This window comes from Budorcas taxicolor, chromosome 5 (assembly GCF_023091745.1).
Source record: "Budorcas taxicolor isolate Tak-1 chromosome 5, Takin1.1, whole genome shotgun sequence".
Classification (NCBI taxonomy): Eukaryota; Metazoa; Chordata; class Mammalia; order Artiodactyla; family Bovidae; genus Budorcas; species Budorcas taxicolor.
The window spans coordinates 134,146,673-134,163,632 of NC_068914.1; the positions used below are offsets into that span (position 1 = coordinate 134,146,673).

Sequence of the window (16,960 nt, forward strand, 5' to 3'; positions counted from 1 at the left end):
TTTAACAAGCTTTTCAGGTGATTCTGATACATGATAAACTGTGGCCCAGTCTAAAAGCACTGCTCAAACAAGATAATGAGTAATAGTGCCTTAGTAAATTTAGAAACTGTAAAGTTAGATAAAGTTAGCCCTTGATTAATATTAGCTATGGGAATTCCCTGGAGGTTCAGTGGTTAGGACTCGGGGCTCTCACTGCCGTGGTCCAAGTTCAATCTCTGATTAAGGAACTAAGGTCATGTAAGCTGTAGGGCGCAGCCAAAAGAACAAAAACAAAAAAAATTAAAAGGCTGGTTTGTATAATTAAAAATGGTAGATATATGTACCAAAATAGTATGTAGACTCTGTTGGGTACATTTACAAAAATTGAGATAACAGGTTTATTTTAAAAGTTAATATTTACAGCATGCTAGAAACTGTATTCTTTTTAACTAGTCCAACTGATGAAAAATTGTGGATATCAAACTTAAAATGTAGAAAGGGGCACATGATTATTAAAACTACTTTTGTAGCGGACTTCCCTGGTGATTCAGTGGCTAAGGCTCTGCACTTTCAGTGCAGGGGGCCTGGGCTGGATCCCTGGTCAGGGAACTAGATTCCACATGCCACAACTAAGGAGTTCACATGCTGCCACTAAAAAAAAAAAAACAGAAAGATCCTGCATGCTGCAATGAAGATGGAAGATCCCAAGTGCCACAACTAAGACCTGATGTAGCTAAGCTAAATATTAAAAATAAAAAATAAAAAAAACTTTTGAAAGTATCAAACCAGAGAAATTTGCAGATCTCTTTTCTATGGTTATCTATTTCCTTTTTTCCCTTTGGCCAAAGATTAAACCTGTCGCCCCCTGCGATGGAAGCTTGGAATCCAACCCACCAAGGAATTCCCAACCTGTTTATTTTCGACCACCCTATGGCTGTCAACTGTCAAATCACTGGGGATGGGTAAGGTACATGGATGTGATGACTGAGAAACCAGCCCAACTAGCCATGCACTGAACTCTAAAGCTTAATTCCGTGGCTGAGAGGTGGCCCTTACGGTAACCCCTAACCCCCCCACCCAACTTGGTGTAACGGCCTTACCAGTCTGTCTGCCCTCCTTACCGTGAGCCTTGGGACTTCCTGAGCTCTCTATGCACCTCTCCTATAAGAGGGGAAAGTTGGGAAAGGTGAGCTTTAGGTCAGATAGAGAGTACTGATTTAGTACAAGTTTTTAAAGCGTATTAATAGTCCCTCTACTATATCCTGTAACAAATACCTGTGTTGACTTACTGTTTGTAAATATATGATTTTCAACTGGCTTTCTGAAACGTTGAAAGCCAGAATGAAGTGTTACAACTACTTTATACTACTTTCTTCAAATTCTCCCTAGCGTCCACATATTCCAGAATAGGACATTTTTTCCTTCTTGCAATAGTTCAAAAAATGTGCTTAGAGTAAATTAAAAGTAACATACCACACACACCAGTCAAACATAAAGACAAACACTACACAAAAATACCCAAACAAAACCCAAAGAATAACATCAACTTTCAACCTCAATATACCCATAAAAACTTGACAACAATCTCTGTATCATGACTAACGGGAAATCATCATCCGTTGACTATTATTTCCTTTGAGAAGCCATCTTCAGAAACAGGTAACACATGTAATCATGTTTATATGGACAGACAGAGCTACATATTCTTCTCCCGTTTATACCTCTCTTTTCATTCACCTCCTACATTACAGACTGTATCTATTTGCACTTCATTTTGTGTATTTCTGTTTGGATGAATTCTCATACATGTGCATTTTAAATTAAATCTAAATCTGTTTTAACATAGCATGAAAAAAAAAAAGTGACCAGCGCCGATTTAGTTTCAACCGTGTTATATAGGAATCCCAAAGCATCACATTTCCTTCTACTCTGGGAACAATATATAGCCTGAACAAAAGGTTATACAGGGAAGGAAATGTAATTGATTTTGAAGAGCGTGAACATCTGCAGAGAATGTGTTGTAAGAGAAAACGATCTCTGAGGGTCCTGCTTATGATGATGAAATGGTTTCTCGTTACCCGGGTCAGAGAAGTAACTGGCTGCCCCCGCCCCCACGCCAAGTCCAATCCCCTAAGTAGAGCGAGATTACAGATGCTAGAAGCTACTTTCTATGACACCAAAACCAACGGAAAGAGGAAGTAGGTACAGAAGACTTGACAAAACTAAATTTGTCCACTGGTGTTGAAAGATCAGAGAAACTTTATTCTGGTGCAGATTTTGTCATTAAGCATAAAGTGATTGTGGCCAAGTCAGTTTCTCTCTCTCAGCTTCAAGTTTCTCAGCTTCGACACAGGAGAGCTGAGCTGGACGACAGACACAGTTCTGTTCTGGTGCTGTCTGCAATGAGATTAACAGACTACTTTTTCATTGAGAAGTCTCTTAAAGTCTGACTTTCCATTGCACATGGGAAGAGCAAAAATTCTAACACAAGTCATTTAAGAACATCAACATTTATTTAACATGATAAAAAAGAAATGAGATATGAACATTTGCATTTAAACAATAGTAAGTAGCCTTTAATACTTACTTTACGTGTGCTCATTGTATAATATATACACAATGAACATAATTACATTTGTACACAAACTAAGTACTGGATTTGAAAACCTGCTTATTGCTGTACACATCTAGTCCAATGAAGTAGAAGCCCAGTACTTCAAAATACCTACATTTTAAATTGCTTTTTAAGAAAAAGTAAGCGGTAACATTTGTGTTTAAGCTGACAAGAGTGTGGCAGTAACTGCTGACAATGCAATCTGACTGAGAAATAATTATAGCAGGAAACGAGACATACTTCACTTAGCAATAATAAAATGGCACATTTTAAATATATATATAAAATTTTTACAAATCAAGTGTGAAACAAAGCATTGCAGTAGCTGAAATGGGAGGAAGAAGAAAAAAAAGGAAAACAAGCTTCACTGGAAATAATAACTAACTTTTCTGTACTGAAAAATGAAAAGAAATATAAATCCACCCAGACTTTAGAAACATCAAAACCTGGAGAACAGCAACTACGTAAGCTCTGGCTGTAGACTGCACACTAAAAAGCACCTTTACTTATGTGCTTTGAAATCATAGCAGCAAGCTGGTGTCAGAGTAATAACCTTGAGATTACATTACAGAACCTTGAGTGTACATATGGGCCATTAAAGCTGTTTTGGAATAAACATTTTCCAGAAGTGATAAAACGATGCTCTGTGGCCAAAAGCATCAGAACTATGAATTTCATAGATTTAAAATATACTGTACAATATCTTCTCACATTGCCAAAGGTCCATGTCCTCAGCTCTGAATGGTTTCAACAGAAGTCAGTATAGCTGAAAAATACAGAGAAGGAAAATTACTTTGACATCTGCAAAGTTAATGAATGACCCTTTCCTAAAGTAACTGAGGGTGACATTCTCTAACAAAAGAACTGACAAGCATGGCCACGAAAATCTTAAAACATAATAACCATTGAAGGACATCTTCTCTTCATTTCCATAAGCTTAATTCACAAAGCAAAGAAACATAATGCAGTTAAATTGCAATTCAGATGGAAAAAAGGACCCAAACTCTGGCTGAATCCAAAAGACTGACAAAATGAGCCAGATCTGCATGACTTTACTAAAATATGTAGTATTATATTAAGCTGCCTACATAGTGGTGTGTCTGTCTTGCGTGAAACCTCCGTAACTTTTGCCAAAAAAAGTTCAGGAAAATGATACATGCGCAACGAGAAGATGGACTGTAAAATAACGCAAGCATGAATGCCACTGGTTGGCCGTGATGACTGCACGCCACAAGGTTAGAAAATATCCAGCAAACCCTGGATCTCATGCCAGTAGGCAATGCCAATGGTTCTTGGGACAAAAGTAAAACAAAACAAAATCCAATAATAACAACTTAAGGAACCTGGCAATGTATTCGAGTTTTAACTGTGAACATTCCTAACTGTCATAATGGTCTTGAGTACATTGAGTTGTAACTTGTTTATTGAACCAAAAGATAATGAGAGTGGCTCTTAGAGTACATGTCACCACCAAGACAGACAGAGGCCATTGCTCAATTCTTTGCACAGGAGGCATCAAGGGAACATGATGTTTATTATCCCTGTGTTTGGTGTTATTCTGTCACTAGTGGCAACTGCCACTTCTGAATGTCTTTAAAGTTTAAACGTACAAGTGACAGAGCAAAGACACAGGTAAGACTGTAACAAATAACCCCAGAAAGGACGATAATCCTGCAGAGATCCAAATGACAACAAAGCAAGCCTCTTCTGGGTTCCAGATAGACATGATCTCAAATAAAAGTTCTAGATACAAGACTGCTGCTAAGTTGCTTCAGTGGTGTCTGACTCTGTGCGACCCCAGAGACGGCAGCCCACCAGGCTCCTCCGCCCATGGGATTTTCCAGGCAAGAGTACTGGAGTGGGATGCCATTGCCTTCTGTTAAACATAAATCCTCTGGCTGAAAAAAAGGGACATAGGTTACAGTTTCTACCAAAAAAGGTGTGAATGGAAGTAGATTCTAGAAAATGTGAGCACTACTGGATGAAAACCTGAGTCAAGTTAGTGTCTGTAGGCATTGATTTTGAGAATCCAAAAATCAAAGAACATGTTTATAATTATGCTCAAAAAATCTGTAGGTGTTTTCATAGCTTTAACTGTTTAACAGAAATAGGTGGTAATCCTAAGGCACTAAACATTAGAAGATACTGAGAGAAAAAAAAGTGCAGAAAAAGGCATAAAATGCTCACTCTATACCTCACAGTTTTTCTGAAAAATAAAGTACGTGAGTACAAAATTGCTGTAAAATGTACCAGTTGTTGATAAAGTTTAAAAGTAAGACTTCAGGGGGCTTCCCTGGTGGCTCATGGGTAAAGACTCCACCTGCCAATGCAGGAGACATGGGTTAGATCCCTCATCCAGGGAAGATCCCACATGCTGTGAGAACAGCTGAGCCTGAGCTCTAGGACCTGGGAGCTCCAACTACTGGAGCCTGTGTGCCCTAGAGCCTCTGCTCTGGGACAAGAGGAGCCACCACAACGAGAAGTCCATGCACCACAAACACAGAGCAGACTCCACTTGCTGGAACTAGAGAAAAGCCACACAGCAACAAAGATCCAGCACAGCCAGAAATAAAGGCATGAAATTAAGGGGAAAAAAAAGGACCTTAGAAAATTATTCTCAGTTCTAAATTGTGGTCAAAGGAATACTGGGTGAGAAAGGGCCCTTCTCCCTGTGCCCACTAGTGGCTTTTAGATAATTACTTTACTGACTTAAAAGTTTTCAGAAATAATTTCTGATGGATCTTAAAAGATTTTCGATTCCATATCTAGTTGGCTGTACCATGACCTTCTCTTTATCCTTAAAAATAATTAGCAAACTCTCAGTATGGAAGATACCTCACCCTGACTGTAAAAAAAAAAAATTTCTGGATCAAAATGTAATGACTTGAACAGAATTCTCAGACCCGACTATGGAAAGAACCATGAGCTGGGAACACAGCTGCAAAACACCAGGAGGCCTGTCCTGGCACAGGCCCTTCCCTCCGAGTCTGGCTGTTTTTACAGACAATGAAAGAAGAGACACGAGAAAATGTGGTCACGGAGCGCATCACCGAAGGGCCGCTGCTGGAAAGTTTTATTGCCCACGGTTTAAGCGCTTGGTCTACTTGCCGTGCCAACCATCACTAATACACAGGACAGAATTCATTGCAGGTTTTGGTCACTCAAACAACAGAGGAATAAAAGTCAAGTTGAAAACTTGAACGGTAAACCACAGAATCGAAAGGAAATGACGTACTTGTGAGACTACACACACATGAAGTGGGAGCCTTCTGTGAGCTGCGGCTGCGCGGACGGGACGGGTGACGCAGAGGAGTCGGGAGACGGAGGCAGGCTTTGCGCTGGAACACACGGAGAAAATGGGACAAGGTCAAAGCCCCGGAGACACCTCTGGAGCAGAAAATTCTGACGCTGTGGTCCCAGCACAATAAGAACATGTGTCGGGAAGGAATTTTATTAGCTGCATTTCGCTTCTGCGTTTTGGCTATTCTGACAGCTAAATTATTCAGGATGAAATGTCTCTTGAAGACAGTTTAAAAATTCTTCCTTGTACACCTTAAACTTATATAATGTTATATGCCCATTATATTGCAGTGAAACTGGAAAAAATTAAGAATTCTCTCTCCTTTTTAAGTTTTTTTGTTTCAAGGTTAATTTTCAGATGTCTTTAGTGACTTAACCCTTTCTCACTTTAAAAGGCTTTTCTAGTTCCACGCAGCTAAATATTACAGATGGTTTAAGTGTTGGGGTTTAAATACACCCACCATAGTCCTTTGGGCTTCTCTGGTGGCACAGTGGTAAAGAATCCGGCTGCCAGTGCAAGAGACCCAAGATTCAATCCCTGGGTCGGGAAGACCCCTGGAGTAGGAAATGGTAACCCATTCCAGTATTCTTGCCTGGAAAATCCCATGGACAGAGGAGCCTAGCAGACTACAGTCTATGGGGTTGCAAAGAGTGGGACAGGCCTGAGCGCGCACGCGCACACACACACACCACACCCCCCCCCCCCCCCCCCCCCGCTTTAACCCAGACCTGCTGTATGAATAACCTGATGTGACCAATGATAATCTTTTGTAAAAAATGAGAATGCCCATGCACATTGCCTTGAAAGTTATAAGAGACAAGGAAAAGACGGTGCTTCACATTGGTTACAAAGGAACATGGCTGATAATACACATTTCCATGTTACAAGTATATAAGATACAGAAAATGCTCTTAAGAACAGTCCTAGGTAATTGAATTTCATTGTGCTTACCCTTCTGCAAAAAGACTAGGGGTGGGGGGTGGGAGGTGGAGAAGGGAAATAGATTTTGCTTATGGGCTATGAGAAGGAAAGCTGATGATTTATACTAGTGGTATCATTCTCCTACACCCTTCCCTTGCCAAAAATCATTAAAAAAGAAAAAAAGATTTTGAAGAATCTAGAAAGTATAAAAGAATAGCATAGACAAAAATATATTTTTCTTTCACATGCTATACAGTTCATGATCTTTTACTATCAGAGAAAAACCCAGATGTGGATTATGGTAGGAGCTAAGTAAGTAAACCCATTATACTATTAATAGTTTAGATATTCAATCTTCCACAGTTCCTAGAGGGGGAGAGGTTTATGAATACTCTAGGAATGCAATGTCAGAGAAATAGGTAGGATTTCCAAGTTGTAAAAAGTTTAAGGCACGTGTTAAGATCAAAAAAACAAACAAAAGAAGGAAGTGACATCCAAGCCGGAGAGAGAGGGCAGCTCTAGTTGCTGAGACAGGACTGGCCCTGGATCCTGAGTAGCAGCAGTCTTCCTGACCATGCAGGTGTGGGAAGGCAAAGACCTCTCAGTCTGTAGCTGATGTCCCCGAGTGGCCCCCTTGCTAGAGTCTCCACACAGCAAATAAATTCAGAGGTTCAGAGGAAGCACCGGTGAGAAAACTAGGAAACGTGTAATATCTACCTGCCATTGTCTGATTTCCTCTAGAAGCCTCAGGAGTTAGTTCATAAGAAAGAACATTTTCTTCCTGCTCATGAATATTGTCCTTTGTATCTTCTGCAGGGGGGCCTTCTGGTTTATGATTTGGGATCTGTGACTCCTCTCGAGGGCTAATGAAAATAGAAAGGTATTTTAAAATTTGTTATTTTTTAATCTATTTTTATTATTATTATTATTTTGGCTGCAGGGTGTGTGGAATCCCAGTTTCCCAACCAGGGACTGAACCCACGCCCCCTGTGTTGAAAGTGTGGAGTTTTAACCACTGAATTGCCAGGGAGGTCCCCCAAATTTGTTACATTAGAATGCAATTTTTTTCTTCCAACTGAGTGTTATGAAAAATCTTTACAGAAATGATGCAACCATCTATATTGCACAACTGCTAACATTTTGCTCAAAGTTTTTTTTTAAATCCACATATTGTCAATTTTGTTTCATTCTAAACCCTCAGCCTGCTCCTCCCCAAATTATTTTTAAGCAGATTAAGGACCTATCACTCAATCTGTAAATACCATCAGATACCCAGTCAGTGTTCAAATGATCTCAACTGCTTTATAACATCATCTTAAGAGTTACTTGTTTAAATCAGGATCCAAACAAAGTCTGATTATATTTGCCTGACAAGTCCCTTAATGTCTACTTTAATCTAAAACACACCACCCCAAGGCTTCCCAGCTGGCTCAGTGGTGAAGAACCCGCCTGCTAATGCAGGAGACATGGGTTCAATCCCTGATCCAGGGAGATCCCACATGCCTCGGGGCAACTAAGCCTGTGTACCACAACTGCTGAGCCCACAAGCCTAGAACCTGTGCTCCCTAACAAGAGAAGTCACTGCAGTAAGAAGCTCGAAGTAAGAAGTCACTGCAGTAGGAACCCTGCTCAAAGCAGCTAGAGCCAGCCCCAGGGCAGCAATGAAGACCCAGTGCAGCCAAAGATAAATAAGTAAATAAAACAAAATACAAACTAAAAGACCCCAGATTCACTTCTGCTATTCATTTCAGAGATAAAGGCACTCCTATGACATGAAATCACAGTATTTCTCTTTTCTAGCACTGAGAATGTTTTTATGGAGGGTGAGATTGAGGATATGCATTTTAAAAGCCTAGTTAACAAATACAGTTAAAAAATAAACAGAAAATCACTATAATTTTTGGAATGCTTATCAGACAGCTTAGACAGTTGATCAACATCTGTCATTATACGGTAAGGTGCTTACTTTGCTACAGCTTGTGTGCCTAGAGATAGTTAGGAAGTTTGAGATCAATATGTACACACTGCTATATTTAAAACGGATTACCAACAAAGTACTACTGAATAGCACAGGGAACTCTGCTCAACGTTATGTGGCAGCCAGGATGGGAGGGGAGTCTGGGGAAGAATGGATACACACATATGTCTGGCTGAGTCCCTTTGCTGTCCACCTGGAATTATCACAATACTGTTAAACGGCTATACTGCAGTATAAAATAAAAAGCTAAAAAAAATTTTTTTAAGGTATTTATTGATCACTTCCTAGGTGTTTAGCACAGAGTTAAGTGCTGCACATTTATTTTCTTGTTTAATCCTGACAACACACTTGTGAGATGGTTACTACTATTACCCTCATTTTTACATGTGAGATACTCGAATTTAAGAAGGTTATGTAACTTGCTTAAGATCCTATAGCTTGTAAGTAAATATTACGGGAGTGGCATCTAAGACCTCTGACCATAAAGTTTACCATTTTTAAGCACGTGAATTTAATTTAGCGGATGATCCCTTTGCTTGTTTTCTCTAATTATTACCTGTATGGCACATGTTCAGGCATCTCTTTTTTGTCTCCTTCTTTATCCATCACTTCCTCAGAATTCACTCCATTTGGCTCAGGTGTGAAAAGTGTTTCAGAAAAAACATTTTCAGTTTTTTTAAACTATGGAAGAAGGAAAATTTTATTTTTTCAAATGATTTTTTTTTTTTACCATATTTGCTATATGAGCAAATTATCTAGAATGATTCCCAAATAAAAGCTTATTAAACACTATACCATATCAAATATTTACTGAAATATATTTTAGAATCAAGTATATTAATAACAGTGACATCCTTTCCTACATCAGAAAGACAAAAAGTACACTGCCATTACTAGCTGCTTTGGGATTAAAGATTCTTTAATTGGGGTAATGGTAATTTATTCCAGCCTCAACTGAATGTTTTAAGTTTTCAATTAACCCAGTTTTTGACATGGCTGAACATATATATTGATCAAATTACATGAAACCTATCTTTTCACTGAGATCAGCATCCTCTGTGACAGAATGCCACACAAAACTGTCTTCAACCTTCCCACCTGATCTCATCTTAAAAAATCTATCCCATTGGAATCTGTGTCCTAAAATAATCTTGCTACCTCTTCGCTGAAATCCGTATTTTGAGGTTCAGCTTCTTTTAGTTGAACAGTCTCTGTGGAAGGAGTGTCCTGGTTTGGCTTCATGTCATTTTCTCTGATGACAGTGTCCAGTTCCTTAGAGTTATCATCCTTTCTTCGAGCCTGTTCAACAGATAGACAGTACTTTTAGATTCATACTATACAGGTATGCGTAGTTTCTAGATAGTACCTGCTAATTTTTTAAGTTGGCCCTTCATTTGCGAGGTTTCCTTATGAGAAACAACAGTAGCATCTTATATATATTAATCATCTATTTGGTAATGTGTAGAATGTACAGTCACTCACTGTTAACCTCTCCTAGAAACGCCTTCTCTCCAACTACGCTAAGAGATTTCCATGATGACAGGGAGGCACTTTCAGTTAGTCCACATCAACAAACAGGGATCGACCGACTGAAGCCTCTGGAAAGGTTCACTGGTCTGCTCTGATTTATGAATGAGGATAACCAACAAACAAATAATAAGAGACGGAATGGTGTCTCTTTATAAGACTGAAGTTAAAATGTGCTGCATAGTACAAGTTTTATTCTGAAGCTCTCCCCTGCTACAATTTAGGTCATGCTAAATTAGGATACAGAGTACTGCACATTTTATTGGGAGGGGAATTGGGGACTATCTTACATGGCATTTTACATTTGTTGAAAGCAAATTTTATCTTCTTAGTATTTCTGTGACATATACAGGACAGGTTATATCTTTATTGATTTATAGTAGAGGAGATTAAGTTCACAATAAGAGGGCAGCCAACAAGTAATTTAGCCAAGGTTTTTTGATCCCAGGGCTATTTCCATTTTACCAAGCTGTCTTGGCATATCATAAGAGTTAAATAATATAACTATCTATGTTGCCAATATTTAAAAACCCATCTACCATGTAGCTCTATGATTCTAAGATTCAACTGATATTAGATTTACCCACAAGAATGAGTAAAAGCAACTGATATATATACCTGGGTAATCCTGAATGGATTATCCCTTAAATTTGAAGGACTTGGTAAGGGTGACTGGTCTAAAGCACCAATAAGATTTAATCCTTTTTTCTTTTCCCTTAAGCATGCTTGTTGATGCCTCCTGATTCTTTCCATTTGCTCTTCCACAGTCATCCTAGGTCGAGTGCTTTCAGCCAAACAGAGCTGTTCCACTGCACTTCTTGGTCGTTCCTTTAAATTGAAAATAAACAGATGAATCCTGAATACAGGACACAAGTATGTTACAATAAAAAAACGTTTAAAATGGACTTCCCTGGTGGCACAGTGGATATGAACCTGCTTATTAATGCAGGGGACATGGTTCAATCCCTGTTCTGGGAAGATCCCACATGCCACAGAACAACTGTGCCACAAAACTCTTTGCTCTAAAGTCCTCGAGCTGCAACTACTGAAGCATGCAGGCCGTACAACCCAGGCTCCACAACAAGAGAGGCCACCACAGTGAAAAGCCCATACACCACAATGAGGAGTAGCTCCCTATTGCCACAACTAGAGAAAAGCCCTCGAAAAAAGAAGCAATGAAGATGCAGCACAAAAATAAACATAATATTTTTAATTAAAAAAAAAGTGTTTTAAAATGCATTAATTTTGTTGGCAAAACCAAAAGTGGCAGGTTTAGATGTCATTTACATAACACCAGAAAAGCAGATTACTTTACGAGTACACTGATGCATGATCAGTGATGGAAAGTGAGAGAGGTGGGAGGTAGGAGGAAGGGGAGAAAAGAGGAAGTTAAGGAAGGTATTTGCTCGTTAAAAAAACAAAAAAATGGTATGGTATGAAGCTCTGAAGTGACCCTACCTCACAGCCCTAAAATGGGAAACTGTATAAAACTCAGGAGAAAAAAGAGGCATGGCTTTAAAATATCAGTAATTTTTTTTTTTCCTTTGTTGCACAAGATTTTCATTATGGGATGTGGGTTCTAGTTCCCTGACCAGGGATCAAACCTGGGCCCCCTGCACTGGGAGACTGAAGTCTTAGCCAGCGGACCACCAGGGAAGTCCCTCAGTAATTTCTTTTATTATACTAAAAAATGTAATGTTTCAAGTCACACATTATTTTTTTACTGTGAAAAGACTGGTAGAGAAGACATTCTTAGCTTATGAGCAATAATAAAACTAAGGAAGAAGTTATTTTCTATAAATCAGATGGCTATATTTTATATATAATTGATGCTTTTGAACTGAGGTGTTGGAGAAGACTCTTGAGAGTCCCTTGGACTGCAAGGAGATCCAACCAGTCCATTCTGAAGGAGATCAGTCTGGGGTGTTCATTGGAAGGACTGATGCTGAAGCTGAAACTCCAATACTTTGGTGACCTGATGCGAAGAGCTGACTCATTGGAAAAGACCCTGATGTTGGAAAAGATTGAAGACAGGAGGAGAAGGGGACAACAGAGGATGAGATGGTTAGATGGCATCACTGACTCAATGGACAAGAGTTTGGGTAAACTCCGAGAGTTTGTGACAGACAGGGAGGCCTGGCATGCTGCAGTTCATGGGGTTGCAAAAAGTCAGACATGACTGAGCAACTGAACTGAACTGAACTAAACTGAAGATCTACAGAAGAGAGTGCACAGGTGTTTTGTGCCCTCTGGAGTCAACTGCTGAAGACTGACTAGGATGTTGGTGTGGAGTTACTAGAGTTCTGGAAAGAACCCAGGGCAGAGGTTAAGTATTTCTTGACTAAGCAGTTGAAGAGCCCGGCAGTCCATGGCATTGCAAAGAGTTGGACACAAATGTGCAACTAAGCACACAGTGAGAAGCAGTATATCAGGATAACAGCCAAGATTGTTTTCTCTCCAGTGCAACCTAAATGTGTCTGCAGGGACTTCCCTGGTAGTCCAGTGGATAAGACTCCAGATTCCCAATGCAGGGGAGCCAGGTTCGATCCCTGGTTGGAGAACTAAGATCCCACATACTGCAACTCAGCCTGTATGCCACAACTACTGAGCTTGTGAACTCTAGAGCCTGCGTGCCCCAACTAGAGAAGCCCAGGCTCAGCAAAGAAAAAGCCGGTGTGCAGCAGTGCAGACGCAGCACAGCCAAAAAATAAATAGATAAAAATGAAACTGTCTGCCGGGCAACAGTCACAGCTCTAGAACTGTATTCTACTGTAGAGAATATCTTAAAGAGTTCATGCAGAAACTAAAAGGAAAATGAAAACGGAAAAGCATGAAAGTGCAAAAATGATCACGCTTCTCATTTATTTGTAAATCAAAACATCTGTTTTTGTGGGGAAAAAATGTATATATATGTATTTTCTTTTTTATCAAACTTTAATCTTTTTGTTTTGTATTGGCATATAGCTGGATTAACAATGTTGTGGTAGTTTCAGGTGACCAGTGTAGGGACTCAATTCCTGTATATGTATGTAGGGACTCATATCCATTCTCTCCCAAACTCCCCTCTCATCCAGGCTTGGACTCAACATTGAGAAGAGTTCCATGTGCTATAGGTCTGTGTTGGTTATCCATTTTGAATACAGCAGTTTGCATAGGACCATCTCAAACTTCCTAACTATCCCTTCCCCTTTAAAAAGAGTAAATTCTAGATACTGATTAGGATGCTGGCTATTTTAGCACTGTTGTTTTTCAGTTATACACAACAAACATGTATTCTTCCTGGTTTTCTGTGTTTGTGAAAAAGTGTTGTCTCACTGAAACTTCTTTCTCCAAATTATATTATACAAATCTACTTTATTTTTTTAAAATGCAAAATATTATTAATTTTTACATTTTCTCTCCAATGTAACTAGAAAAGAGTATCTCATTGGGGTTTCAGTCAGCACTTTAAAAATGATCATCGGAGTTGAGCCATTTTCATATACTTGTGAATTACTGCTGCTGTTGCTGCTGCTAAGTTGCTTCAGTCGTGTCTGACTCTGTGCGACCCCATAGACGGCGGCCCACCAGGCTCCCCCATCCCAGGGATTACTACTATCGTGTATTTTCCATTAAAAAAACCCCTATGAATAACTGATTTATATTCATTCATCATATATTATGGAACTTGTCTGATATATTGCAAGTATTTTCTCCTGGCATCTATATTGTTTATAAAGGACTTCCCAGTACAGTACTATATAACTATAGTCTTCTATACTTTCACCCCAGTATTTGTTTACATATGTCTTTCTTCTGTCATTTATGATTGTTGTTGTTTAGTCACTCAATCATGTCTGACTCTTTGCAATCCCATGGACTCTAACCCACCAGGCTCCACTGTTCATGGGATTCTCCAGGCAAGAATAATGGAGTGGGTTGCCATGTCTCCTCCAGGGGATCTTCCTGACCCAGAGATGGAACACACGTCTCCTCTACTGGCAGGGCAGATTCTTTACCACTGAGTCACTGGGGAAGCCCCAGTATTTAAGTTAGTTATTATTTTTTAAAAAGATAGTTATAGAATAATAAAAATCCACTAATATCTTTCTGTTTGTTCTCAACATGCATTTTAAGGTGTTTTTTTTTTCCTGTTTACATTACTATTTTCAAAGAAAACACCCTTTTAATCTAAAAAAATGCCTAACTCTACGAACAATAGTATTACAGAACCATTATATTTCTTATATATAAATCTGTCAGAATTTGGGGGATATACGTTGTACTTATACTTTGGTATCTTTCAAGAATCATCATCATTTGTTGTACTTTTCAGTCTTTTCTTATCATTTTAAGTTATCTCATACCAAATAAATATAATTTATAAAGATGAAAAGTTTTAAAAAAAGGTGAAAAGTGAAAGTCCTTTCGCAGTCCAAATTTCGAGAGACTACTTGGGGAAGTGAGTTAAATCCTCTGGGAATCTTCCCAAGAAAACCAAGGTTAGACTAGTGAAAAGTCAGTTTGAATTAAATGGATCTTAGATGAAAGTGTGAAAAATAGAGGATCTCCTTCTCATTCTTAATTCACATTTCTCATTGTAACCAGAGGACTAGCAAAGTCTAAGTCTCCCACAGCAGAAAGGCCCTGAAATCTCAGGCTGGCTTGTAAATCCATCAGCTTGTCTGATCACAGAATGTGTTTATCACTCTCTCAAGGAAATTCTTAGAGGTGTCAAAGAGCAGCTCTCTGAGAACAGATTCCACAAACTGGTCACTGAAGGCTCCATGTGGAGTCTGAGCAAAGAAAACCTAAATTAGGCTTGTCCTCTGAGATGCCAACTTGTGTGGCTGCTAAATCACTTCAGTCGTGTCTGACTCTGTGACCACATGGGCTGTAGCCTGCCAGGCTCCTCTGTTCATGGGATTCTCCAGGCAAGAATACTGGAGTGGGTTGCCATTTCCTTCTCCAGGGGATCTTCCCAACCCAGGGACTGAACCCACATCGCCTGTATGGGCAGGCGCCATGCCTGGTGGCGCATGGTACCACTGCACCCCTAGGGCTTCCTGAGGTGCTAATTCCCTGAATGGAATTTTAGAAATTAAGATTGCTAATTTTTTCTTAGAATATGTAAAAAAAAAGTTTTGATGGCAATTCCCTGGTGGTCTAGTGGTTAGCACTCTGAACTTCCACTGCTTGGGGCATGGGTTTGATCCCTGGTTGGAGAACTAAGATCCTGCAAGCTGCATGGTATGCCAAACAAAATTTCCAAAACAATCCCCTAAAATTAAAACGTACATAAATGTGGCAAGAAATAGGTTTCAGAATCCTTCTAGAAATTAATGGATAGTTAAATACCGTTCTTGAATCCATCATCTTCTTAGTTTTCCTTAACGTTACATATGAGGCTATTGTCGAAGATTCAGGTGTTGGTGATTTTGTTCTTGCAGGGACTACTCCAACAGGAAAGTGGGAACCTAAAAGTAAAAAGAGCAGTAAGTTCTATAAAACATCTTCACATGACACTGCTCTCTCTAAAACATATTCACATGACACTATCTCTCACTGATCTATTCAGTTTCTGAGACTTTTAAAATTAGAATGCAAATTTATTGTTTGAAAAGAGATAAGGAAACATTAACAACCCTTCATTAGTCATTTTATCTATAAACCAGCAATGAAGCTAACCAGACAAATTTAGGGTTAGATTTAGAAATAAAGTTCTACTGACTATAACAGATGACATTAAAACATTATAAAAATTTAGTAACACTCAATGGATCATATATCTTCACAACAACTCTGTAAAGACAAGAAGGTAAAGGAAATGCAATTTCTGGGTTAATGGACTTCTTCACATCCATATAGCTCAGCAGCATCATGGCTGGCGTTTCTGCTTTTCCTGTTGTTGCTCTCCTTCTTCATGAAATATTTACAATTATTTTCAGAGGCTGAAAGTACCTTAATCTAATCCCCTCACGCAGATTAGCAAAGTTATTGCCGAAAGGTAGTCATTTACCTAAATGTCCTTCATTTTCATTTGATCTCTTTCGATCACACTGCACTACTTCAATCAAGAATCTACTAACAATGTCAAGAGGAGTTAACTATAGTCAACTGAAGTTAACTTTTCTTTCCCATTTCTGAAAATCTCTAGAATGAATACGTACTACTTTCATAGTTAGAAAACAACACACAGCTGTACACACAAAATCATTAACATAACAATAAAAGCTAGTGGTCAGTTAACAGAAAACGTATTCACTCGTATCGTAGTTGTCTTGTTTAAGCAGAAGATGTGCACTGTTGTCCACGGAGGACACAAGTAAAGGAAGGAATTAATCAAATCTTGATGGTTTGTTGAAAAAAAAAAAAAATCACTCTCTGGGGCTCACTAACGTCATGAACTAAGTATCAACAGAAAAATGAAATCTTATTTTTCCCACTAAAACCAGAGAGTGGTCAACCATTCACGGTCCCTATAGGTTAAGAACCAAACAATCTGCAGCTGAATCAAGGTGAAATATTATGAAACTGTGTGTTTATGAGAATTGTATATTTGAGAATGTGAAGAGCTGGACTGCTATGTTACAAGTAATTTTATAAAGCAAACAAAAGACTTTTCTGTTGTGCCAGTCAATGATCCATTTCTTTTTTTTAT

General features: G+C 39.0%; 1 protein-coding gene across 3 annotated transcripts in view; it reads right to left on the reverse strand.

Annotated features, from left to right (window-relative positions):
• Positions 1-2,249: 2,249 nt before the first annotated feature.
• The window catches only part of PLEKHA5 (pleckstrin homology domain containing A5), a 258,925-nt gene continuing 244,214 nt past the window's right edge, over positions 2,250-16,960 (reverse strand). For 2 of the 3 annotated variants that reach the window (XM_052641062.1, XM_052641061.1), the window contains 7 exons: positions 15,658-15,776; positions 10,939-11,148; positions 9,952-10,092; positions 9,350-9,474; positions 7,533-7,678; positions 5,829-5,931; positions 2,661-3,359 (listed from right to left, as the gene is read on the reverse strand). In XM_052641062.1, the coding sequence (XP_052497022.1) occupies positions 5,837-5,931; positions 7,533-7,678; positions 9,350-9,474; positions 9,952-10,092; positions 10,939-11,148; positions 15,658-15,776 (836 nt within the window). In that variant the 3' untranslated portion in view covers positions 2,661-3,359; positions 5,829-5,836. Of the gene's footprint in view, positions 2,377-2,660; positions 3,360-5,828; positions 5,932-7,532; positions 7,679-9,349; positions 9,475-9,951; positions 10,093-10,938; positions 11,149-15,657; positions 15,777-16,960 lie in introns of those variants that run through there. The other variant, XM_052641064.1, reaches the window with a different exon arrangement.